Source organism: Acinonyx jubatus, chromosome A1 (genome assembly GCF_027475565.1).
Source record: "Acinonyx jubatus isolate Ajub_Pintada_27869175 chromosome A1, VMU_Ajub_asm_v1.0, whole genome shotgun sequence".
Classification (NCBI taxonomy): Eukaryota; Metazoa; Chordata; class Mammalia; order Carnivora; family Felidae; genus Acinonyx; species Acinonyx jubatus.
This window is the reverse complement of record NC_069380.1, coordinates 145,522,722-145,548,941: the sequence shown is the minus strand read 5'-3', so window position 1 is coordinate 145,548,941 and position 26,220 is coordinate 145,522,722. Positions and strand designations below refer to the sequence as shown.

Sequence of the window (26,220 nt, the reverse complement as noted above, 5' to 3'; positions counted from 1 at the left end):
TGTGGGTTAGTTTAATTAATATACCACACCGCACAAAACTACCTACTTAAATAAATGCATTGTTTTTAATTGATGTGAAGGTATCTGGAAAAAAATCACAGATATACTAATTTCTTTTCACTTTTTGAAAGTTAACCCTATCAACATGATCCAGAGTTACCACAAGGTGCTGTATTTCATGCATATTCTTGTTAGATTCCACAACTGTTGAATTTCATGAAATTTTAAACTGAAAGAAACTGAGTTTCAAAGACAGTTGCTGGAGAAAGCAATTAAACTTTAGTCTTGCCTCCATGCAAGACAATGTTTCTCAACCCCTAAGTGTTTCCTGTTGGAAGCTCAAAGTGATGATGGTGAATTTCCTTTTCTATCTGTAAGTCTCTAAATGACTTTGTCCCATGCTTGAGGAGCCATTCACTGTTGGACTCTTCCAACAGCCTAGCCTAATGGAGCTCTCTCCCAATTGCTTCAAGTTATCACTATTCTTGTGACCAACCCTGTTGCCTCCTCTCTACTCTCTGCTGAAAGCACATGCTCCTTTCTTGACTAATCTTCCTCCGGGACTCAGGCATTTACTTTGTCATACATAGTCACGCTGTTTAATTAATCTTCTTTCTTTTCTAATCTGAACGTCTTAACTTTCTCTTTGGTGGTTTTTCTTTCACTCGTGTTCTAGTCTTTTTAGTTAAACAAAATTTAAAAACACAAAATTAGAGACTGCTATATATTTTTCCTTGGCCTTTCTTCATCTCGCAGTGAGAGTTGATAGTTCCTTCAACGTCTCTCTTCCCTTCTTCACTATTCCTAGGCTGTATTCTGCCCTGGGTCAATTAGCATCGCTTCCATAGAAGCAAACCGTAAGACAAAATTAGAGGTACAAAAGATTGGGTGAGAATGTCTGTGATGGACAAAGGGTGAAAGAAGCAAGAGTAGGTAGGATTAGCCTTCAGACTGTGACACAAACCTGTCACTTCCAAAAGAGAAAAGAAAGGAAGGAAGATCTATTAAAAAAGCCTGGGACTGCCGTGCCACTTGAGAAAATCTCAGCCATACCAAAGGGGCACCCCAGAGTAGAGAATGTGCACTAGAGGAGCCCTGAGTTAGGCAGGACTGGCCCAGGTCCATACCTTCATAGTGCTAATAGCTGCTTTTCTCCAAGGGAGATCAGACACCACACTTCTAGTGCCTGTTAACAGGTACCAGTAACTTTGGTAAAGTCACTTTCTCAAAGCTTAAAAATGACTATCAGCCCTTTTCCCCCTATATTTGTAACTTTTGATGAGCTACTTCTTACAGACTGGTAAAAATTGTGATTTGTAGAAGCCTGCCTCACCACAAACTCATAAATAGTCAGTAAAGGTATTGCAACCAGGTGTCCATAGTACCTTGGACTATGTGGCTACGGTCATTTGTAAGTTTATGCTATTTTCACCTGCAGGTTTACAAAAGCTCTTCAGTATTAATAACTCCAGAAATTGCCATTCAGTATTACTTTTTAAACACGCAGAAGATATTTTACAATTTGGAAACCTTAATACCGGTATTTTGCTTAGTGCTAATATTGTTTTTGACTCCTTAGTAAGTGACAAACATTTTTCTGGGTGTTTGATACATACAAATTCTTTTTCATCTGTATCATCACCTTTTGAGATAGATTCTAATAATTCCAACATTTAACACAGGGTGACAATGAGGTACAGAGAGGTTAGCTAAATCCTCCAAGGCCACATGGTTAGAAGGTGGCGAAACCAGGATTCAATCCCAGGCTATTAGAGCCCATATAACAACTCTATTTCCTATACCAAGAATATTCAGAAATATAAATATCTATAAATATGATATTATAGATATAGATTGTATTAGATATAGATATAGATTATATCTATATTATAGATATAGATATCTATAAATATCTATAAATATTTATAAATATCTATAAATATGTATGTAATACCTATAAAACTGTTAATTGCAAAATGTTGGCCCAGTATCTACTTTAAAGCATATGTATCATGCAGCAATTGTGTTTTTTTTTTTTTCTGCCTTTCAGGTCCCTGCATTCCTAACCCATGCCATAATGGAGGAACCTGCGAAATCAGTGAGGCTTACCGAGGGGACACGTTCATAGGTTATGTTTGTAAATGTCCTCGAGGATTTAATGGGATTCACTGTCAGCACAGTAAGTCATCCCCAGTCATTGTGCTTTTATTATTATTGATTGCAAAGTATGCAAGTCATTATCATTCTTATTGGTAGTAGACTGATAGAAGCTTCCAGCAACAGAGAACCCTGAGAGTTGAATAATGCCACCTCTCTCCCACTGAATATACCACATCTCCTGCTGAGGACTCCTGGACTATGTCTCAATCCTCCCAGTGGTATATGGGGCTAATAGCTTCATGGTGTCAGCCTTTTTCAATATTGTCCAGCCATACTTGCAAAGTGTTGCCTTTTATTTTAAACTATCTGCCTCTTTCTTTCACACTTGTCCTGAAGCTATATTCTTCATGCTTCCCAGATATTATTCTGTTGATTAGCTTCAGAGATACACTCATAAAAGAAAACTGCCCACCCAGCCCTCTCAGCAATCCAGTTTCCTCCTGCTTCCAATGTTGGCATTTTTAGCACAAAAATCTTTGAAAGTTCAATAAATGTATTATCTGCACTTCTCTCTTTTATCCCCGTTCTTATTTATCCTGGGAAGTTAAACAAAATAGGACTGCTCGTGATGCTGTCTTCTTAGAAGTGTGGCTCAACAGAAATTCCAAGTGAGTGGTTGGGGGTCTTTATCTGTGGTAGGGGTGCAACAAGCAGGGAAGCCACAGTGGATGGGATGCTGTCAGGGCAGGATCTTATGGAGGATGTCCCATGTGAGCTGAGTCTTGGGAGAGGGAGAGGATTTTGATCAGAGGGAGGGGAATGCAGGAATGGTACCTGGTAGTAAGAGTGGGGAATGAATACATGAGCCCTAATTGTTGGAGTGATGGTTAAGACCATGGTGTTAGGAATGAGTAAGGCAAAGCTGGATATGTCATCTAGAGCCAGATTTCCAACCACCAGCAAACAACATAGAATGCCTCCTGGCTCTGCGACTGTGGGGGAAGAATGTACTTTTCTGGAAACTTGCCGTGACTGGGAATTTATAGTATAAGTTCTGTGCAAGACGGTTATAGTACGGTAGCATTTGTGCTCTTTACAACAGGCACCTAAACTGCCTATAATTATCTCTCAGGGCTCAGATCACCCACAAGGAACTGAGAGGCTACTGATTTTTCTCAGACTGGGTCCAGAATTGCCAAGGCTGATTCTCCCTTATTATAGCATTATTGCTCAGCATTCACACATGAACACCTCAGAACATCCCCAGATAGACAGACATGGGAGCCCAAAGTCTTGGCTGCTTTGACATTCACTTAATCCCGTAAAGAGAACATTACTAATCTTCATTGTTTACAAATATTTGTGATATGGTGTCAGCAGGGCCTATAGGAAGACAGTCTGGTCACCCACTTGAGCACCTCAGTTGAGCCACTTACATCCAAACACACACTTACAGAGGAATCTTCCCTTGAAATGAGAACAGAATTTTCATAATGGGATGCTGTCAAATGTTCAGAGGCAGGAATTTCTCCCAAGGTCAGATCACCCTTCCTTTTTCTTTTCTATGCTGCAGGGCTCGAGGAGGGAGAGGGTAAGAGTATACAAGGATTCTTACTGTATTTAGAAGGCATATGTGGACCCTAATGTCACTTAAATATTTTGTATTGATGAAGTCTCTAACCCTAACCTACTGCTGATATCAGTGTGAAGTTGTGGCTGGTCCTTAAACCAGAGGTTGAGAGAGCCTAAATATAAGCTCCAACTAATAATATCTATACAATGGCATAAAATTTTTTTCACATCTCTTGGTCATCTTGTTTTCTTCATATTGTGAAGAAAAATTTAGTTTCAATTACCTTTAATAGCTTGGAAGTTCCATTGAAGACATCTGGTCATCATTTGATAGTCCCAATATAAGGGAGGTTGCCCTGGACAGGGTCCTGGAGAAGCGTCCACCTGCTTCTGACTCCCATACATGGTTGGCTATGAATTCTTTCAAGAGAACCACCAGGTTTTGAGAAATAAAGCAAACTATTCTCGCTTCCATTCTCCATGGTGGAACATCGAAGCCTTTTCTCTCCTACCTTACACTGTATTCAAATAAGCTCATTAATCCACATAATTTCTTTGAATTCCAGGGCTTATTTTGAAGCACAAAGAAATTCTCTCCCTTATTGTACCTGGTTCCAAACAAGATTTTAAATCCATGTTAGGAATTGCACTGGCAAGCCTGTGGCTGAGATTTTCAATTCAGAATTGGGATTTTGTGGTCTCAACAAACTAGTCACTATTCTTTGGAGTGCATCATTGTCAGAAACAACAGAGAATGGAGGGAAAAGGACTAGATTTGGATTCAGAGACCTGGATTTAGATCTGACCTTTGCAGTTATTGGTTAAGTGACCTTGAGCCAGTTGTCTGATCTTTCTGCAATTGAAGATATATAAATCAAGTAATTGAACTAGAAACAGATGGTCTTCGGTTCATGCAAACTAGGAGAGTATTTTGACTAAATGGGTAGGTTGCTTACTGTACAAAGGTTATCAAGCCATTCTCTTCATAGATGAAATTGAAAAGGATTATATATTGGAAAAGTAGATTTAGAAGTTTTGGGTTCCCTGGGAGCTTTTTCAGATAGGGGAAACAAACAAACAAACAAACAAACAAACAAACAAAAAGCAGCAATTTAATCCCTTGTAAGAACTGCTGGGTATCTGGGTTTATTCTTCACAATGGCAATAGTTTCATGGCCCAGATGTGCTCTAGAGCCTTGCTGCTCAAAGTGTGGGGTCATGCATCAGAATTGCCTGGAAGCTTGTTAGAAATGTAGATTGTCAGGACCGCTTAACTAAGTCAGAAATCTGTTTTTTCAAAATGATCCCCAGTAGACACCCACATACACACTGAAGTTTGAGAAATTCTGCACAAGACTTTCAGTAGCTAAAAGTAATTGGCATTCAGTTATATAACACCACATTAGAGGCAAAAATACTTATTATTGTTTTTGCAAATCAAGACGATATTGAAAGTCAATGAAAATAAGAAATGTACCAATAAAATATGAACATTTCATTTGGAAAAAGCATTGAAAATTTCTTCAGATAGCCATAAAAGGGGAACTTATTAATTTAGTTCAATATGGCAGAATGTGAATTAAATATCTTTTGGAATATAGCTAAAGAAATTTAAGTTTCATGATACAGGAATGATAAATACATGATTAGTAGACTTACTTTAAGAACTATTTTGTCAATATGTTACAAATTAGAAAAAAGTGTTTCCAGTGACAGAATTAATATTATCTACATATGATTTTTTAATAAATGGATTTTAGATTTTGGAGCAGTTTCAGGTTTACAGAGAAATTGAGCAGTGAGTTCCCATTTATCCCTCTACCTGCCTGTATTGTTGCCCCTATTACTAGCATTCGCATTAATAGGGCATATTTCTCATAACTGATAAAACAGTATTGATTATTTTGAACTGACATCCATAGTTTATATTAGGGTTCACTTTTTGTATTACACAGCCCTATGGATTTTGAAAAATACATAATATCATGTCTACCATAGCCTCGTAAATGGTTTCACTGACCTAAAAATCTTCTGTGCTCTGTCCAGTCATCCCTTCTTCTTTTGCCAAATCCCTGGCAAGCACTGATTTTTTTTTTTTTTTAATCTTTGCCTCTATCGTTTTGCCTTTTCCAGAATGTCATGTAGTTGGAATCCTGCAGTGTATGTGTCTGGAATAATATAGTGTGCAGCCTTTGCTGGCTAACTTCTTTCACTTAGCAATATATATGTAAGGTTCCTCCATGTCTTAATGGCTTTAAAAAAAACCACTGAATAGTATTGCATTTTATAGATGTATCACTGTTTGTTTATTCATTCTCCTATTAAAGAACACCTTAGTTGTTTTCAACTTTCTGGCAGTTATAATGGTGCTGCTATAAACATTCATGTGCAGCTTTTTCTTTTGTCTTGTGTGACAGTCTTAAACTTACCAGAGTAAATACCTAAGAGTTCAATTGCTGTGTCATTTTGTAAGAGTGCATGTAAGAGTAAGAAACCTCAGGGCCACCTGGGTGGCTCAGTCAGTTAAGCATGACTCTTGATTTCAACTTAGGCCATGATCTCATGGTTCATTAGATCAAGCCCTGTTTCAGGCTTTGTGCTGAGTGTGTGGAGCCTGTTCAAGATTCCCCCCCCCCCCCGCTTTCTGCCCCTCTCCTGCATGCATGCATGCTCCCACTCTCTCTGCCCCTCCCCTGTTTGCATGCACACCCTCTCCCTCTCTGTGTCAAAATAAATAAATAAACACTTTAAAAAAAAGTAAGAAACTTCCAACCGCCTTCCACAGTGGTTGTACCATTTTGCACACTTACCTGTGATGGATGAGAGTTCCAATGTTCTGTAACCCCACCAGCATTTGTTACTTTAGTGTTTTGGATTTTAGCCATTATGTGTGAATTTTTTTATCATGACAGTAGCAGAGGTTATAATTTTATAAGACTAATAATAATTAGTATTTTTATATAGAATTACCAAATTATACATGCTCTTAAAATTCCATAGAATAATGTGAAATACACACATGTACATATATGTATCATATGTATATACATGCTTGTGTATGTGTGTATACATTATAAAATGTAAATTATAGGGTGAATTGAGCACCAAAATTGTCTAAAGGTTAGACTTTTGAAAGGAATTTTTAAGTACACAGTTTTCTTCTGGGAGCCTCATTTTGGGCTGACTAGAAGTAATCATATTTTCTTTGTTGCCTAGTAACAAATCTAATGCCTTTGGGAAGGATGATTTCTTCATTCCCAGAACTCCTTACCACTGAATGCATTCTGTGCATTGTTCCCTATGTGTGCACAGCTCCCAGCCTTCAATTCCTGTTAAGCATAAACTTTTGTGGTTCTTATTCTTTGAGGAAGGAGAGCTGATCTAGGTGTTCACCAAGCCCTGAAAGAAAAAGGACTGGTTTAAAGAAATAGCCCATTTTATCAGATTAGCTGAAGACAATATGCTCTCTAGTCCCTTTTTCCACTGAAGAAGTTGGCCAGAAAAACACAGAATCTAAAACTTTCCTCCTTATATGTTATGCTAACTATTTGAAACCGGTTTGCTCTTAATTTTGCACTATTGACTAATGGATTCATACATTCAACAAATATTTATTTATTTTTATTTTCTGACTCAGATACTTATTATGACTTTATGAATAGTATTAATTCTAACCTAACATTAGAAAACACTTACCAGTAATACAATAAGGATTTCCATCTTTGAAATGAAGCGCTTATTTGTGTCACAAACCTTGGCATTGAATTCAGCAAGGAAATCAAAGTGCTTTTTAAGATCTATGGGAAGGATTGCTTCAATGACTAAAAAATGAAAGCACTTGAATTCCATGTGATCAAGATTAAAAAGGAAGTTGTATTCTGGGCAAGAAAGATATAGATTCCAAGCTGATGCAGCATGGGCCTATGAATCATTTTACTTTTGTAACTCAAATATTTCCCTTTTCTCAGAGTGAGCCAATGATATTTTCCATTTTGAGGATCATGTGTAATTGGCTTAATAACATATTTGGCAATTACATGTTATCTGTGTTATGTGGTGCTTAGTAAATATACAGACTCTGGTCCCACGTCTCTCCATTGCATCAAAATCTTTGGTCAGTACCCTCAACATAGTTAAAAGCATCCATATGGTTTGTGGGTGTACCAGGCTAAGGACAACTCAAAGAGTGGCCTTTACTCTCCAGTTTACACTGGGGGAAGCCTGCCATTAGGGGAGACTTCTGGATTAGGCCAGGGTTTTTAATGCAGCTGTCTCTAGCCCAATTGATGAATGATCAATTAGCACTTAATGGTTCTGTGCTTCAAAATTCCTATCCGATAATTCAATTTAACAAACACTCAGAACTTCACACTGTGTTATGTGCTAGAAATAACATGTCTATAAAAACTGGAATTAATAATCCTTTGTCCTGAGGGTTGATGGAGGGAGATGGGTGGAGGATGGGCTAAGTCAGCGATGGTTTTTAAGGAGGGCACTTGTTGGGATGAGTGCTGGGTGTAATATGTAAGTGATGAATCACTAAATTCTACACCTGAAGCCAACTTTACCATCTATGTTAACTGACTAGAATTTAAATTAAAGCTTGAAGTAAAACATTACATACAAAAAAAGTAATAATCCTTTGTCCTGCTTCCCTAAACAGGATACTTGTTAGTGTTAGATGAGAGGTTTGAAAACATACTTTACATATTTTAAAGGGTTAATTATCCCTGATGGTCTAATAATTTTAAATATAATGGGGATTCCCATTGATCTTTAATTTTTCCCTTTCTCTAAAAACATTTTAATTGTAATTTTTTTAAGGAAAAAAATGAGTGGGGGCCAACGGGGAGCTCAATTCACAGCTTTATGCTTTTCTGTAAGAATTCTTGTCTTAACATCCCTGATTCTTATAAGTAATTATTATTTTTAAAAATTACTCTTTCTACTTTTAGCTTAATGGCCTCTTTAACTTTCCACTGAAGGATCAGTTTGCCCCAATAAAGTATTTACTTGAAAACTGTGCGGAAACTTTACCTGGAGTTATTACTGACACCTGCAAGCCATGTAACTACACTAGCTAAATCAAGACCTCTAAAGAGACTTCCAAAATAGACTTGTCTCAAACTCCAAAAGATTTTCTGACTGTGGGTTGAAATTTCTAACTCTACTGCTCACCAGTGACTTTACAGGTCAGTGTTGGGCGCCTTAACTGTGTAAGCCAAAGGTTCTCAAACTTAGTGTACAGCTGGGACTACAGATAAATATTTAGATTTCTCTTGCTTATCCATAGATATTCCAATTTAATATACATAATTGTGGATCCAGGTCTGACTGTTAATAAGCACCCTCCTGAAACTGATGCAAATTATTCTGGAACACTGATTCTCAACTGTGGCTGCACATTAGAATCACTTGGGGACCTATGAAAAATACGGATGCCTGGCTCCCACCCCAGAGACTATGATTTAATTGGTCTGGAATATGGCGTTAAGAGTTTTAAAATCTCCCCAGATTATTCTAATGTACAGCCAAGGTTGGGAATCAGTGTTCTAGAACCATATTGTGAGGAATTACTATACCTTTGAGAAACTAAGCAGAAAAATACTTAAAAAGAAGCCAAGCTTAGGGTACACAAACATAATCCCACACTAAATGTATAATCATGCAACCTTATTGAATTTTGTCGTTTTCAACCATTTACAGCAAGAAGTGATTGAAAGAATCAGTCCAGAGAAAGATATTGGCTTATTGTTTGTAAAATATGTTACCCCCCCACCCAGGGACTCCTGGGTGGCTCAGTCAGTTAAGCGTTCGACTTCGGCTTAGGTCATGATCTCACAGTCCGTGAGTACGAGCCCCGGCATCAGGTTCTGTGCTGACAGCTCCGAGCCTGGAGCCTGCTTCACATTCTGTGTCTCCCTCTCTCTCTGACCCTCCCCCCATTCATGCTCTGTCTCTCTCTGTCTCAAAAATAAATAAACATTAAAAAAAAATTTTTAAATATGTTATCCCTTAATCTATCAGAGTTCCAAGGCATTTTAATTTTCGTGTTTTCATCCTTTGCAGGAGCCTTACAAAGAGCACTGAGATACGTATAATGGATATTTATACTATTCAAATATAGACATAATTTGTGATTTTTGCAATGAGATATTTGCATATTCGCAAACTCAAAATATTTGAAAATTGCCACTTTTAATAACAGTTAAAGATTTTTTCCCACTGCTATTAAAAGAAATTTGTCAAGAAAACAAATCTCGACAAAAAAGATGTTAAACAAATTTTGCTAGAAAATTATACACACGAAAGTGTTGTGTTTATACTAATAGGCCTGACCTTCTAGAACTGATTCATTCATGATTATATAAAGGATGTCCAGGAATATAGGTAGTACCACAAATACAGTTTAAAATATGTTTTTTTTTTTGCATGTAACAGGTTTCTCACCTTGGGCTCTTAACATTGATTTCCACATTCCTGTCCTGTAAACAATCATTGTCCATCCCAGTGACCCATGTAAGGCCTCATTCTCCCCTGAAGCTTTACCCAATCCTGTCAAGAAGTAATTTATTTATTTACACATTTAATAAATATTTTGGGGGGAGCTTACTTACTATTTTGCCAGGTTGCCAACATGTGCTTAGGAAAGTATATAAGCTCCCTGACTCTGCTGCTTGGTCCCATCTTGAAAATACTGTTAACAAGTAGGCTACTTTGTCCTCTGCTGGTGGCCCTCCAGGCCCTTGAAACTGTACATGGTCTGAAGCTGTATCAGCCATTTTGATGACATTGGGATACTCTGTGTTCCTTGGGGCTGGAAAGTCATGTGACTTTTTTTCAGAGACTCACACATCCTTTTATACACACAGCTGCTCAGCCTAACAGCTCTTTCGTTCAGGGTCAAACTGGCACCTGAGGGGACACCATGGCCATACCTCTCTTATTCTCATCTTTACCATTTTTCCCAGAGAGACTTTTTGCAGACTCATTTGGCTTTAATCAGTTTTAAAGCAATAGCATCTGTGCACATTGGCTCCATAAGGCTCTGAAGCCTACTCATCCAACAGATATATGTTAACTCCTTGCTCTGTGCCGAGCACTGTTATGGACACTAGGATACAGCACTGATCCAAAACAACCAAGTCGCTGGTATCATAGGACTTCCATTCTAATGGGGAAATGGGTAATAAAAACTATGGTACATACATTTACCATATGGCCCAGCAATTGCCCTCTTGGGCATTTATCCCAGAGAAATGAAAACTTGAGTTCACACAAAAATATATAAGTGGTTGTTCTTAGGAGCTTTATGGATAATAGCTAAAAATAGGATCAGCCAAGATGTTCTTCAACAGGTGAATGGTTAAACCAACAGTGGTACATACATTACTCAGCAATAAAGGGGAAGCAACTGCGGACACATCCAATAACTTCGATAAATCTCCAGGAAATTAAGCTGAGTGAAAAAATGCCAGTCCCAAGAGAATACATACTAGATGATTCTAATTATATAACCTTTGTGAAATAGCAAGCATTTAGAAACAAAGGACAGACTAGTAGTTTTCAAGTGTTAGAGAAGAAGGGAGGGGGATGGATGTGCTTATAAAAGGATATGAGGTATTTTCGTGGTTTTTGGAACTCTTTAGTATGTTGACTGGGATGATAGATGCACAAACTTACATATGTGATAAAACTGTATAGAATTACTTACATTTAAACAAATGAGTAGAAGCAAAACTGGAGAAATAGGGATAAGACTGATGTAGTAATGTCAATATTTTAGTTGTGATTTTATATTATGGTTTTGCAAAATGTTAACCGTTAACCATTGAGAGGAACTAGGTAAAATGTACGTGGGATTTCTTTGTATTTTTTATTTTTGTTTTTTTTTTTTTACAAATGGATGTGAATTTACAATTATGTCAACAAAAATTTCAATTAAAATGATTAATGTAGCACTATATAATATCAAGTATTGATGCATATTATAAGGATAAAGACAAAGAGCAGAGGTGTTTGAGTGCTATTTTAAAGCATGGCCAAGGAAGTTTTCTCCCAGCAGCTAACTTTTCTGTGGAGGCTGTAAATGAAGTTAGGGGGTTAGGCAAGTTAACAGAGAATAGTAAATGCTAGAGTCTTAAGAAGGGTATATACCTGGAGTATGGTGAATAATGAGGAGACGGGTGGAAAAGAGGCCTGAGAGGTAGTCAAGGGTCAGATTATGTAGGGCCTGATAAGCCAGAGGAAGGACTTTTTACTTTATTTATAATTGTGAAAGGGCATCTTTGGAGGGTGAAGAGAAATAAAAAGTATGCTAACTAACTTCTGTTTGGAGAGTACCTCTGGCTGTTGATGAAGAGGCTGTGTTGGAGGCAAGAGTGGAACAGCTGAGACCAGCTGGGAGATGATGGTGGCTTGGACTGAGGTGGTATTGAGGACATGGGAAGAACTAAACAGTGTTCAGATTTGGAAACTGGCTAGAAGTGGATTCCACTAGGATCATAAATATTTGTTTTTTGCTAGTGAATTTCAGTAACATTATAACTTTTTTCACTTAAATTTTGCCATAGACTGGGGCTGTATAATACACTGTTACATTTTCCAGTATGCAATATTATTGACATTTGTTTCTAGCTTTTAACAGCATCATTAGCATAGAATCTAAACTTTTAAAGATGAAAAAAGATGTATAGTACAAACACACATATAATCAATGCCTTTAATATACATGATGTTACTTAAGATAATAAATTTTCAAATTTTGGTATTCTTTTTTTAATTTTTTTTCAACGTTTTTTATTTATTTTTGGGACAGAGAGAGACAGAGCATGAACGGGGAGGGGCAGAGAGAGAGGGAGACACAGAATCGGAAACAGGCTCCAGGCTCCAAGCCATCAGCCCAGAGCCTGACATGGGGCTCGAAATCACGGACCGCGAGATCGTGACCTGGCTGAAGTCGGACGCTTAACCGACTGCGCCACCCAGGCGTCCCATCAAATTTTGGTATTCTTAAAGGACTCATAAGATTGGTTGTCTTTACATGTATTTATCTTTCACATTAGCTAAGTCATAATGGTCAGATTCAGTATATTTTAAAGAAAGCATAATAGAAGTGATATGTAAATCATCACTAATATAATTACATACTAAAATATAATACTGATTCTGAAAAAGAGGACATCATTGGTAAATCTGGAAATCACAGTTGCATTGAGTGGATATTTACTAACATCAGCCTTGAAAATGTATCTTGATTGATTTTGCTCTCACAGTTCCCGGTTGATTTTGCAATCATGCCATAGCCTATAAGCTTAGAAAAATTTAAGGCAATATATGCCTTGGAAATAAATTATCCTTGGATATTCAGGAAGTTGTAATCATTTTATAAGATAACATCTTAAACGAGAACATTTCTAAATGTAACTTCTTCCCCTCAACCATATATAAAAAAGGGTCCTTTTAGTGATAAGTAAATGATTTGCTTGTGACTCTTTCCAAATAAAATGAGTATAGTTTATTTATTGATTTATTTTTAAATGTTTATTTATTTTGAGAGAAAAAGAGAGAGCAAGTGTGAGCAGGGAGGGGCAGAGAGAGAATCCCAAGCCGGCTCCGTGCTGTCTGCACGGAGCCTGATGTGGGGCTCCATCTCATGACTGGATCATGACCTGGGATCTCACAACTATGAGATCATGATCTGAGCCGAAATCAAGACTTGGGTGCTTAACTGACTAATCCACCCAGGTACCCCTGAGTATAGTTTATTGAAAGAAGGATGGCATGAAGCAGGTTGAGAATTCACTGTAGAGGAGACCCAGGCTTTGATTTCTTATATGTTGTTAACAAGTCATATCAACTTGAACCAATGATTATGCTGAGCCTTGGCTTCCTCATGCATAAAATGGAAATAACTGGGCCCTTAGCCTTCTTTTAGGTCCAGATTGATGATATCCAGGCAATTTAAAGTATACAATGTTACATACAATTAGAAGTTCTATACCTTCATAAACATGACTGGTTTTCAAAATACTTTTTCCTTAATTATGGTAAAAGAAACTGGGACTAAAATAAAACTAAAGTAAATACTGATTTTTATCTGAGCTAAATTTGCAGCAGAGAGGATGGGAACAATAGATGTCTCGATTTAAAAAGTAAAGTCTTAGGGCGCCTAGGTGGCTCAGTCGGTTAAGCGTCCGACTTCAGCTCAGGTCATGATCTTGCGGTCCATGAGTTCGAGCCCTGCGTCGGGCTCTGGGCTGATGGCTCAGAGCCTGGAGCCTGCTTCCGATTCTGTGTCTCCCTCTCTCTCTGCCCCTCCCCGTTCATGCTCTGTCTCTCTCTGTCTCAAAAATAAATAAAAAACGTTAAAAAATTTAAAAATAAAATAAAATAAAAAGTAAAGTCTTGGGCGCCTGCATGGCTCCGTTGGTTAAGCATCTGACTTTGGCTCAGGTCATGGTCTCATGGTTTGTGGGTTTGAGCTCCGCGACAAGCTCTGTGCTGACAGCTCAGAGCCTGGAGCCTGCTTTGGATTCTGTGTCTCCCTCTCTCTCTGCCCCTCCCCCACTCACACTCTGTCTCTGAAAAATAAACGTTCAAAAAATTTAAATAAATAAATAAATAAATAAATAAAGCAAAGTCTTGTAATCAAGAGTGTGTATCTTCTTAATAGCTGGGGTGAGAGAGAGGTAAACAAGGAAGGGGGTGGAGGGAAGGAGGGAGAATGGGTGAGAGAAAGAGAAAGAGAGAGACAGGGAGAGAAAGAGAATGAAAACATGTCAGTGCTATTTTTCCAATTGTTTGGTTTTCAGTGAAACTCCTTAGAAGATTTGTCTGTACTCAGTGTCTCCTGTATGCTCTGTGATTACTTAAAGACCAAAATATCCAGATTCTGATCACTTCCTACACTTCCACTTTTTTCTCTATGGCACTATGATCCATTATTACGTACTCAAATGATTGTGCTATCTCTACATTTGTCTCTAGTGTATTTCTAAAACAACAGCCAAAGTGATCCTCTTAAAACACAACTCATATTAGGGCATTTCTGGGTACAACACCACCCTCACACACACACACACACACACACACACACACGTTTCCTACTTCACTTGGAGTAGAATCCAACCTCATATAGCAACCAAGAGACCAACGTGTTCTGTTCCTGCCATCTTGGATCTTCCCAACCATGTTCCATCATGCTGATTCCACTTGGGTCACACCATTTTCCTTGCTCTCTGCAAACATGCCAAAGCTGCTTCCAGTGTGGGGACTTTTCATTTGTGTTCACGTAAGCCTCTCCTTCCTAGATAACCATGAGGCTTGCTCCCTTTCTTATCAGATCTTTGCACAAGTGATATTCTCAGAGTGTTCTTCTCCAACCAGCTTGAATAAAATGTGGTATTGTAAAACCTTCCTTCACCTTCTCTCTAATCCCCATTCATCATATTATCATTTATTTTTTAGAACTCCACACCACCTGACATATTATGTATTTACTTTTTATTATTTTTATCTCCTCTGGAAAGTAAGCTTCCTAAGAGTGGAGACTCGATTCGTTTACTTGTTCCTCTTTTTCAATGCCTGAAAAGCTCATAGTAGGTGCTCAATAAATATTTGTTAAATAAATAAGTGAATAACTGCAACTTTAATCTGTTAACCAATCTACCGTTAATGTATCGTCTACTAATATCTGTCTTCCATAATATTGGGCTTTGTGAAGATAAAAAACAAACAAGCTCTGCAAAACAGTGTATGCCTCCAATAGCTTATGAAGTTACTGTGGATAAACACACTCCTTCATCTTAATGAAAGTCCTGTGACCAAATAAGTTTGGGAACACTGTACATTTTTTTCCTCCTTTGGAGATGGTCAGTGTTCATTAACTTCTTGAAAGCTCTGGTGAGCCCTGGAGTATATAAAAAATGATAGATTAATAATTGTTACATGATTTTAAAAGCTTGTTTAAATTTGCTCAACTCGATTACCTGGAAAACATGGGAGTGGGAGAGCAAGAATAGCATTGAAAGCTCAGACGGAAACTTTCAACTTTAGGGAAAAGAGAGAGGATGGATGAAATTAAAGTGAGGTAGAGATGTGAGAAGGTGTGGGGCTCAAGTGAACGGTAAATATGGAAGTGGCAGCTGGGGTGAGGTTGAAAATTAATTCAGGGATCCTTTTCATCTGTTCATATGCTCATTTTTATGCATCAACACAAAAGGAGGAAAGTCGACCCACACATACTTGTCTATAAGCATTGATTCAGCACCTAAAATTCTCCCCAGAAATAGTGAGTAGTTTAGTGTTGCCTTGCTCCGGTGACTTCCCTTGTCTGAGAGATGGAGGGATGATCAGTGCTTCCCATCAAGATTATTGAGAGAGCCATTTGCCACTTTTGTTTCTAGACTCTGTGCCATTATTTGTGGTTTGCAGTCAGCCCACTCTTTGCCTTCGAGTCACTTTTGTTCATATACATTCTTACCAGCTCAGTCCATTATCTGCTGCCTTCTCCCAGTTGTGTATGCTTTAATGCTGCCTCTCTTCAGACTGAAGAGAGGTCCTTGGTGAGCTACATTCTCACAGCCTAGGCAGTGAATCCTTCAAGAGTAATATGGTAAGACAGGAGCCAGCAGCACTCATGAGAGTGCTTCTGGGAGAAATGGGTCCTCAGAACCTGTAGTCACACATAAAAGGTAAGCACAGTAGATGGTGGTTATGCCACATATCAGACAACTCTGAATATGCTCTTTCTGGACTAGTGCCAATTGTATAGCTACTTTCTTTATAGAATTTAACATCATCTGGTAGGTAAAGGTATGAGAATAGTTAACTGCAAAGATCTTGCATTTGCCTTTCCACGTGCATATTAGATTATAAAGGCCTTGAGGGCAGGGGTCTAGCTATATGTCTTCTTTGCTAGCCTTTGCACAATGAGAGACACAGAGACACATTTAGGGCCAAGAGCTCCATAAGTTGAACCTTATCATTTGCCAAAACCTGGCCCTGAACTAACTTCCCTACCTTTTTTTTTTCCATATTCTTTTAATACCACATCGCCCACTTAGCCACTTGTTCTTTTTCCTTTGTGTCCCTTGATTGCCCATTGTGCTGCTTTTCCCAATGTGCTTTCCCTGACAGGGAGAACTTTCCTTTATGGCTCATCTATAAGAGCAGGTGCACATCCTCCAGGAGCCCCTTCACGATTTCCACTCCTGTAAGCAAGAAAGCCACGCTACTTTCTACCTTGATTGACAGTTATTTCTCCATTTGGTTTACCTTCTTTTGTATTTATTGGTGTATTTCTCATCACTCTGGGTAGCTTAAAGACAATGTCCACCTGAGTCATCGCGGATTCCTGATCATAACCTAGAATTGTGCCTTGCAGATTGCAGATATTCAAAATACAGTTGATAAATGAATGACTAGTAAGAGCTCAGCAAACACTTGCTTATTGTTTGACTACCAAAATAAAAACCTAGAGAAAATCATGGGGAATTGCAACAGAGACAATTGCAATCATTCTGTCTCTTGAACTAGAACTGTTGGGGTTATTCGACCTAATTTGGTAGAGTTATGTGCTTATTTTACATACCAATTTATCCCTTAAATCTAGTAGGTTTACAATAAATATTTGTTGAATGAATGACAAGATGCCTAATATCAGGGTATTATTTATACATTTTATGTAATCTTGGGGAAGTACATATTTCTTTTTTCTGAGGTACAGTTTTGCTCGGTGTTATCAGGTACTGAGAACTATAGAAGCTATTTTGCTTATCTGACATAGACAAACTTAATGTTCAAATCCAGTAAGTATTCCATCCTAGGATCATGTTATTCCCATTCTACTATATGCTTTCAGATATCTGTTTTTATTTTTAACTTCCTTAATATGTAGAGATTTTACTGCAAGCTGTTTCAACTGCTTTTGGGGGAAAATCAGAGTATATGTTAAAAATACATAATATTCCAAATTCTTCTCAATTGCCTCTGCATATACAATGAGAACAACAAACACAGTACAACATGTCCAACGGTAAAGATAAATCCCTTAAGGCCAGCTTCAGGGTCCAAATCATCCTTTTGTGGAGGTTGGGAAATTACTCCAAATTTCTATGGAGCTATATAAAGGACTCATCATATTTGAATAGAGTTGCCCATGGAGTCCACTTAGAAGTTGATAAGATACCATTTTTGTGACAATACTATGCTAGCATTTTTCAGAATTGTTTTTTGTGTCTTCACTTAGGATAAAATTCATTGTATATTTGCAAATCTGTACACATGGATTTTAATTTTAGTTGTGGTTTCTTTTTCCTGTTGTTGCTGTTGGGTTTCATGTGTTTTTTTTCTTGTTTTTGTTTTTGTTTTTTGCTGAAATTTGCCATGTGCCTTTTTCTCTCTGTAAAAGATGACAATGTCCATGTTAATGCATTACTGCCAACATTACCATAATTATATAGCTGGGTTGACTCAGGATGACTATTAACTCTGGTTAATCTTTTAAGTCTGGACTTAAAAGTTTCTGGACTATCAATTGCCTTTTTATTTTTTTTTTAAATTTTTTTTAACGTTTATTTATTTTTTTGAGACAGAGAGAGACAGAGCATGAACGGGGGAGGGTCAGAGAGAGGGAGACACAGAATCCAAAACAGGCTCCAGGCTCTGAGCTGTCAGCACAGAGACCCGACGCGGGGCTCGAACTCACGGACCGCGAGATCATGACCTGAGCTGAGGTCGGCCGCCCAAACGACTGAGCCACCCAGGTGCCCCTCAATTGCCTTTTTAAATTATAAACTCATTTAAGGCATTTAGTATATTTTTTCCTGGATAGCCTCATGTATCAAAAACTAAAAAAATGTGAAATTGTTTTATTTCTTTGGGGTAGTTTAACTCTTAATTGGCTCTATTTTTAATTGATATATCATGCTCATAGGAAACATAATTTATTTCAATTTTTCTGAGGATAGTCTTCTAAGAGTGTAAATGATATTTTTATCTGAGAACATAGTCTTTTTCTCTTTCAGGGCATTTGAATTGAAGCAAAATATTTATTGCCAGCTATCTTTCTGCTGTAGTTTATGACCTGCCATTCTCAAATGGTTCAGAGAATATATTTTAAATGAACATCCTGGCCATTTTCTGTTTTTCAGAGACTTTGGGCATGATTTGGTTTTGTCATTCAAAAGTACAGTCACACTTTAAGGTTCAAATTTCTTGCCCAACTTTTATTTGAAAGCTTTCTCACGTACAGAACTCGGGAGTCTTGGTGGATTTAAAAGTAGACTGTCTTGTTTCCTTAAATATTTCCTTTTAAAAAACATGATTGATATTAAGTGTATTATTACTGTTAAAGGAAAAAGGGACCATGGGAGATCAGAAAGAAATAAAACACTAAGTTTTTCCTTTATTATTTGTAATGACTTCTTGTATGCAATTATATACACACTGGTGATTTCACACCTGCCTGGACATGTCCAAAAACAAGAGGCTATGACTGAAACTGCAGTATGGAGCAAGGGCAAGGAGTAGTTTGATCAGCAGACTATACTTTTAGGATATGGCAGGGAAAGTGTGTGCATTTCCTGTGGGCCCGATGTGAACCTCTCAAAACCAAGCAGCTGTATTATCTTAGGAGAGATGGAGCCCAAAGACAAAGGCCAGAGAATCTCCCTGGCTCACCAGAGTGGTGGTCCCCAGGGAACCAAGAGGCAGAGGATAGTGACCTATCAGAGAAGGCGGCTGAGACAAGGCATTTCTCAGAAATGAGCTATCTTCAGAAAACCCACAAAATTGCCCCAGGAGACAATGAACCCACAATGGTACATTCAACACATCACCAGTGTCACCTTTCAACCTGACCATCAAGGAAGACTTTCCTCTTGTCTACTCTACGAAGGCGTGGATGGGGCAAGGAATTGATGGGCACTAAGGAGCTTGCGCACCCGCCTTCAAGATCTAGGTTTCCCCTTCTAGGCCATGCTCAAGGTATTCAGGCCCACAGGATACCATGTCCAAATGACACCAAGCTGACTTCCAGGGCCTATCTGGGCCTCTTCTTCATATCTGCCCTGTTGTGGATGAACTGAGTTACTATTGTGCACACCCTTCAGCTAAGTGATAGGCCATAGAATAGCTGTCTACTGGACGAAGAAGATGTTTGGGCTGAGTTACCCATTAACAAGGGTGGACTGAAAGCCCTTTTCCCCGGGGTCCTCACATTGTTTTAGGAAACTCTGAGGTATCTGTGAGTTCTAAATATAAACCTAGTCCTTCACATCATTAGAAATGTAGGAGAATACACACACATATAGACACACACAAACACACCTGCACACACACACGATTTCATGATTTATTAACCTTATTTATAACTTTTAAATATTTACACATGTAAAAGAGTTGCCCTTTTGCCCAGGCCCTGCTAGTCTTAGGAGAGGGCCTGCTCTTTCCTTGCTTTCCTTTCGTTTTCCCTTCCTTTTATTTCCTTTCCTTCCCCTAATCTGGGGAAGAAATTTCCAAAGTGGATATGATTATGGATTTTTAGATGCTATAAGACTGAACTTAGTTTTGTATGCAAAATGTAAATGACTGTTTGTTTGTTAACTGAAAGAAAGCTAAGAAATTTTTCTTACCTAAAGGTAACCAGGAAAACTGTGGAAGCAATGCTTCAAGATTTGATTCAATGATAGGGAGAAATAAATATCTAGTATTAGGAAAGGGTGTTTTTGTTTTACGTATTATATACTGGGAAACTCTCTGGTTAATGAAGAACCCAGTGTTCATTTTTTGGTTTGGGTGAATCATTCCCTTATATTCAGTCACCCTGTGATCTGAGTGTCTGGCAAATATATAGGCTTGAATGAATATATAACTTTAGTAATACCAAACCCAGTTTTTAAAAAGGCATGTGTCCTTAAGCTAGCCTGAAAAATGTTTGGTATTTTTTTTCTCCTTAACTTAGAAATACTTCATTATATGTGAAAGGTTGAGGGGCACCTGGGTGGCTCAGTTAGTTAAGTGTCCGACTTCAGCTTAGGTCATGATCTCACAGTTTGTGGGTTCAAGCCCTGCATTGGGCTCTGTTTTGATAGCTCAGATCCTGGAGCCAGCAATGGATTCTCTGTCTCTCTCTCTCTTCTGCCCCTCGCCTGCTTATGCTCTCTCTCTCAAAAAATAAACATTAAAAAAAAAGGATTGAAATAACAAAAAATCTAATTCTGTTATCCGTTATCATGCTTTAGGAGTTGTAAATAGAGTATGATTTGATGCTTAAAAACAAATGGGACATATGTTAAATCCCCAGATCCATCCTCGTGGACACTTTACTTGTAGTGTAATTGTTTTCCTGTTGAGGTGCATACACCTTATAAGAGTGCAGGGAAAATCTTCCGATGCATGCAAAGAAAATAAGAGAATTAACTTTTATATTTATTTGTTAACAATTACGCATATTAATTTTACTACTATTTGCCACATAGATTGACAAGGTACCTCACTGCATTTATTTGTCAGAAGGACACTAGTACAGAGGTTCATAGGGAAAAGTACGAGTTCTACAAAGCAACATACTTCTCGCAGCGTGCAACTGCTGTGTTATGTTTTTTGGAGTGGTTCCTATAAAACTTTATTTATGGATGCTGAAATTTGAATTTTATATAATTTTCCTTTTAAACCATTAAAAAATGTAAAAACCATTCGTAGGTTACAGGCCACACAAAACACAGGTGGCAGGCCTGATTTGGCCTCCATAATTCACAGACCTCTGCCTTAGTGGAAATTTAAGCCAAGTTTTCTAGGCATTTGTAAGACAACTATTTGAGCCATCTTGAGGAAGTTAAGAATCTCAGCTTTTGGCCTTGATAGACCTCAGCATTGAGCTTTCTCCTCCTGCACGTGGGTTGACAAACAGCAGCACATAATCCTTTGGCTCTTTTCTTTGATTTTTTAAATTTAAATTCAAGTTAGTTAACATACAGTGTAGTCTTGGCTTCAGGAGTAGCACCCAGTGATTCATCTCTTATATATGACATCCAGTCCTCATCCCAACAAGTGCCCTCCTTAATGCCCATCACCTACCTCCAGCAACCCTCAGTTTATTCTCTGTATTTAACAGTCTCTTATGGTTTGCCTCTCTGTTTTTATCTTATTTTTCCTTCCCTTCCCTTACGATCATCTGTTGTGTTTCTCAAATTCCACATATGAGTAAAATTATATGATACCTGCCTTTCTCTGACTGACTTAGCATAATACCGTCTAGTTCCATCCACATTGATTAACCCTCACCAAACCACACTGGCCTGAAAAAAAAAATATGCAGAGAAATGTCAGATTGGAGAAAATACTGATAATGAGGGAAAATGGCAGCCAGCAATTCTTCTCCTAATATGAGCTAAGCACAAAACATGAGATAAAGCAGTGTTAAATTGATCACATCTAACAGGAGGTTAGCCTCCTAAATTGAAATTATCAACATGATATATACTATATTTTTACTTCCACCATTATGTTTATGAACTCACCCAGAGTGAATACAATGTTTCAGGATATTAATGATAATATGAAGCCATCACAATAAGCAAGATGCTTTAAAAATGTTTACTGCAACATTTTCTCATTATTTTTAAAATTTACATTTTCTATATGCATTTTAAAATGTACACAATATGTTCATTTAGTAATACTTGTATATAACCTACAAATACTTAACCAGACATTTATTGCGAGTATATACCACAATTAAAATTTTACTGATAGAAACATGGTTATAAAGGACTAGAGAATATTTAACATTTTTGAAAGAAAAAATGTACTTAAACATATGAGTTCGTGTAAACTTGAACTTGTAAGAGTAATCAACAAATGAATGTCTTACATTTATGTTCACTCATTTCTTCTGCTTCTAGCTAACCCAAAAGACACTGTTTCCTACCTATAGATTTGCTGTCTACTTATGATTATTGAGACAATATGAAACCTCAATGAGAGAAATTTGTGCACCCTAGGAGAAACACTTGTGTCAATGTCTGTACCCTGGCTTTCATATAGTGATTTAGTATGAGCTAAGTCATAAATGTACTGTTTATTTATAACAGATAGCTAGTTGCCTTTTAACTTTTTATGTTAATGGAAGTTTCTACCCATTAATTTGTATTGCAGAGTGGCATAAAGTGGATCTCTGGAGATGCCCGTGGCTAAAATGTTTCCACTTGGTTGGGCATGTACAGGCAAGGGGAATGTCATTAAAATATAATAAAAGTGTACATTGTTTCTTTTTATTGTTCTGTTTGTTCTTTTGTTATAGGCACCACAGGGGAAGTTTTTATGCATTTTGTAATAAATGAGTTGGAGGGGATATAAAATGACTGTAGATATTTGGGGGAATAGATTATGATTATTAGATCAATACCTTCTATACTAAGAATGAAACTGAAATGCACAAGCACAGAATGACAGGATGAATTACTTGACCTGAAGGTTTCAAAATTAAGGTAAACAACTTGTTACAGAAAATGGAGAATTTATCACAAAAATACACTTTTTTCGAAGTAATGGTTTTCTACACATCTGAGGATAAAAGTTTCAGGACATAAAACCAAATATTTTTATATTTATGTATTCTTCTATTTTTATTCAATTTTACCATGTAATTGAGGGATAAATAGCAAATAGATGCAAAGCTTACTTTATAATAAGGCAGTACTATGCACTACATAACTATGGAATATAAATGTATTTTGTATATGCTAGAAGCACTTTAGAATTATGTTTTAGTAATCGATGTTTTTCTGTTTTGATGTTCTGAATGCTGTTTCATCTCTCAGGTATTCTGTTTTGTAGCATAATTCAGGGCATGTCTCTGAGAGAAAGCTGACATATTTAGATATGTATGAGTGCAGCTGAATTTTTGCATGTTTTGCTAGGGGAATTGGATAAATTATTTTCCCAGTATTCACTTTAATTTCCTTCAGTGCAGATAATATTCTTTAAAATATCAGAGCAGTGTTCACTTTCAGAATTAAGAAGTAAATTGGTAAAACCCTTAAGGTTACCTATTTTTGTGAATTCTTAGATGAAAGTAGGAAAATGAGAATGCTGAAATGTTACTTGACTCTGTCCAATATAATTGATAGACTTATAAACCAGTCCGATTTCAATTTATTTTTGCTCTTACTTAGTAGGACATCTGGTTTTACAAATATATTCGTCTTTTGTTTTGCATCATACATAATGAAGCTTGTTGTGCCTAACGCTTTTGTCTGTATACTATTTTAATGCTTTCATTATATGCAGCATGCTGTTTCATTAGAGAAACACTTCTTTGTTCAGTAATATATTCTAGCTCTCATGGTCTAGAAAATTTCAGAAGCATCTACTTTTATTTGTGACTAAAATATGCAATGCTTTAAGGCTGAAGTATTGTTTTATTCCAATTACCTCTTCGAATATTTATGCATTTTGTAAGTTGTACACTTAGCTTTCTGTATTCTATTATTTTTCATTCGTAACACATCTCTTTAGGAAGTAATTACAAGGAAAAAGCAAATTTGCTAACAAGAATTCACAAGACTTAAAAAATACTCATCACCGTCTTCTATATCATTCTCTTTACAGTTTTCCTTAAAGAGATCACGCAGATTGGCACCTCTGCTCTGGTCAGGAACACTGAGTTATACTATGTAGGCGGAATGTAAAGGGCTCGAGAAACTGACTTGGAAAAAAACATAGAACCAGACTTTGTAATTTTACAAATTATGTTGAATTTAGAGAATTTTAACATTCATGAAAATAGAGTGTGAGTAATGATGCCAGAACCTGTGTTTGTGTGTGCACAGGTGTGTGTATCTTTTTCTTTTAATTGAAGAAGTTCTGAGATCTCAACCCCCATTACCTCCAACCCCTTTCTTTAACTTGATTCTTCCTAGTAGTTTGAGTATTATTTGCAAGGCAAATTGTTCACATCCGGGGTGTATATAAAACTGTTTAAGAATTAGTAACATGAGTAAATCCTCCACTTTGTTTTAAAGAAAGAACCAAAGGGTTATATAGAGATTCTTGACAAATACTCCTCAGCTTTTTAATAGAATCAGACTGGCGAAGGAAATATCCTCAGTACTTTATTAAGTACCTGTTCTTCTTTTTTCTGCTGAGAAGAATTACATAAAAAATTATGGATCTGGTTAACTTCTGGCATAAAATGTTTGATAATGATGGTACTTGGAGGGGAAAGCCCAAGTGTGTTTAACTTCCTTTCTCTTTCTGTCTGTATGACATGTGTCGATGGTACTCTGGTCTGGTGTCTCAAATGAATATATGTTGAAGAAAGGTTTTGTCTAGTGGATGCTAGATTTTAAAAAAGAGTAACTTCTCCTGAAGCTTTCCTAAACAATCTCTGGGACTGAGTTTATTGCTCTCTCAGGGAATATGCTCTTCTGTAACTTTACTGAGCAGTCAGAAGAAATTATATTCTGTTTGGGGCTGCCACCCTCCCCAGAGGGCCATCTTTAAGTCAAGGGATGACGGTACAAGGTTGGTTTCAAAATGCTTAAAAAGCTTCTTCATTACCAACCTTGGAGTAAACAATGAACATTTTAGTTAAATTGGGAAAAAGGATACCCTAATGGATGGATTGTCTCCTTTTTGTTTCTATGTTTCTCACTAACTAATTAACATGTGTGTGTATATAATTTAAATTTAGCCTTTCAAGATAGCAAACTGAATATACATATTTACCATAGTTTTATTTTCAAATCTTATTGAAGTGACAGCAAAAATTAAATAAAAAGGAATCATTTTTAATAGTCTAAAAATCTTGAGAAAAGACTATTGGCACCCCAGTGATTTTTTGACACTTCTAGATGAAGGAATATAGGAAGAAATTGTGTTGACAGAGAAGGGGACAAAGAACCTACATCTCTGACCTGGAAAAGTCTGAAATTGAGGTAAAGGCTGTACTTCTAGTGGAAAGGTCCAGGGTAGGAGTCAGCTGGAGTCACCTGGTACAGAGAAATGAGTGGACAGAAATCAAGTTAGTTAATTCAGAACTTTCTTTACAACAGTGACTCCAGTTACTCACCTCTTCACTTTTTTATACCCCCAGTGTACAAAACATGATTTCCAAGGCTACAACTGATAGACTGCTGTCTAAAAATGTGAAGAGTTATTGTTTTAAGAAGTTATTGTTTAAGGGGAGGGCTAATTTGGAAGTAGGCATCACTTAATAAAACCCTTCTCATTTTGCAAATAGAGTTATCCTTGCTACCTGCTCCCTGCCTACGTTCCACATACTTGGAGCTTAAAGTCAGTCCTTACATGCAGGAGAGAAGACTATTAGTGAAAATAAACTTATGAATAAACTGAAGAAACTATACCTGTTAAGTATATTAATCACTATAGCCTTTTCATTCATGTAAGTAGATAATCAAAGACCAGTAGTCATTTGAAGTAAATAACACAAAACAGGAGACCCAAAATTAATACATAGAATAACTGATACAGGAAGACACAAGTATGATTCATGAGACAGAAAGACCTTTTTAAAACATT

General features: G+C 37.2%; 1 protein-coding gene across 2 annotated transcripts in view; it reads left to right on the top strand.

Annotated features, from left to right (window-relative positions):
• Positions 1-26,220, top strand: part of EDIL3 (EGF like repeats and discoidin domains 3) — a 410,169-nt gene that overhangs the window by 186,448 nt on the left and 197,501 nt on the right. For both annotated transcript variants that reach the window (XM_027038784.2, XM_027038776.2), the window contains one exon: positions 2,051-2,179. In XM_027038784.2, the coding sequence (XP_026894585.1) occupies positions 2,051-2,179 (129 nt within the window). The remainder of the gene's footprint in view (positions 1-2,050; positions 2,180-26,220) is intronic.